The sequence below is a fragment of the Cebus imitator genome, unplaced genomic scaffold, assembly GCF_001604975.1.
Source record: "Cebus imitator isolate Cc_AM_T3 unplaced genomic scaffold, Cebus_imitator-1.0 Scaffold112, whole genome shotgun sequence".
NCBI classification, from domain to species: domain Eukaryota; kingdom Metazoa; phylum Chordata; class Mammalia; order Primates; family Cebidae; genus Cebus; species Cebus imitator.
In genome coordinates this window covers 372,628-374,057 of record NW_016107427.1, presented here as the reverse complement: position 1 = coordinate 374,057, position 1,430 = coordinate 372,628, and the positions used below count along the sequence as shown (strand labels likewise).

The window sequence follows — 1,430 nt, the reverse complement described above, 5'->3', positions numbered from 1 at the left end:
TTGTTGCCCAGGCTGGAGTGCAGTGGCGCGATCTCGGCTCACGGCAACCTCCGCCTCCTGGGTTCAAGTGATTCTCCTGCCTCAGCCTCCTGAATAGCTGGGATTACAGGTGTGTGCCACCACGCCCAGCTAATTTTGTATTTTTAGTAGAGACGGGGTTTCTCCATGTTGGTCAGGCTGGTCTCGAACTCCTGACTTCAGGTGATCTGCCCGCCATGGCCTCCCAAAGTATTGGGATTACAGGCGCGAACCACCGCACCCGGCCTTCTGGCAACTTTTGAAGACATTTTTGCTTGTCACAACTCAGGGTAGGGGAGTGTTCCTGGCATATAGTGAGTACCTAGAGGCCAGGGATGCTGCTCGGTGGCCAGCATTGCCCAGGACAGCACCTGCAACGATATTGTCAACCCAGAAGGTCACTGGTGCCGGGTTTGGGACCCCTACCCTTAGTGCAGCAGTTTTCAGTCCTTCACAGACTCCACCCACAACTTGTCTCCCACTTGTGAGCGTTTCCCATGCTCCCTTCCTAACACTGCCCCACAGGCCTGCTTCCTTCCACACAGCCTGCCCCTTTTCCGAGCCTGGCTTGTCATAGGGCCTGCATTGCACATTGAGTCTGTGGGGCATTGACCCAATTGCGAGGCTCCCGAGGCTCCTGTGCTGTCGGCCCCTTCTTGGGGGGCCTGACCATGGTCCTGGCGCATCCAGCTTCTGCCCATGGGTGGAATCCTGACCCACACCATTTCCCTCAGGACAACCTGGTCTTCATCGTGGGCAAATTGGACGGGCTGATGGTCACTGGAGTTCGCAGACACAATGCGGATGATGTTGTGGCCACTGCACTGGCCGTGGAACCCATGAAGTTTGTCTACAGAGGCAGGTGATGCGCTGCGGACCCCTGTGCCGGGAGTAGATTCCTTCCTTTTACAGCTGGGGAAGTCTGTCCGTAGTAGATGGAAAGCCCAGCAAATTTGAATTCATAAAATCTAAACATTGTTGTACATCAGAAAGCTCCTAAATAAAAAGGAAAATATTTGCAGCAGTGATACCAGAGTTAATATCCTAACTGTCCAAAGAGTTCATTGAATTCCTCAAGAAAATAAGGAATTTGATGTAAAATTTTGGACAAAGGCTCAAGGGGACAAATCAGAGAGGGAAAAATTGAGTAAAGCAAAGGAGAAATGGGTCCAAGTTCCTAATAGCCTTAGAATGTGAATTAAACCAGAAAAGTACCATTTTCTCTGTGAGCCACACACAATACCCTACATTGCTTCTGGAATGAAAATCAACTCAACTTTTCTACATGTGTAAAGCAAGGACCTTAGAGATTCTCTTGAGCAAAGAAATAGACGTCTGGGCCTACACCTCTGGGCATAGGGGCCACAGGAAGGGAATTTTGCTCCTTCTTTTTTTTTTTTTTTTTTTTTTTT

General features: G+C 49.9%; 1 protein-coding gene across 4 annotated transcripts in view; it reads left to right on the top strand.

Moving 5' to 3' along the window:
- The window catches only part of DIP2A (disco interacting protein 2 homolog A), a 120,886-nt gene that overhangs the window by 95,967 nt on the left and 23,489 nt on the right, over positions 1 to 1,430 (top strand). For all 4 annotated transcript variants that reach the window (XM_017538480.2, XM_017538478.2, XM_017538477.2 and 1 more), the window contains exon 21: positions 753 to 880. In XM_017538480.2, the coding sequence (XP_017393969.1) occupies positions 753 to 880 (128 nt within the window). The remainder of the gene's footprint in view (positions 1 to 752; positions 881 to 1,430) is intronic.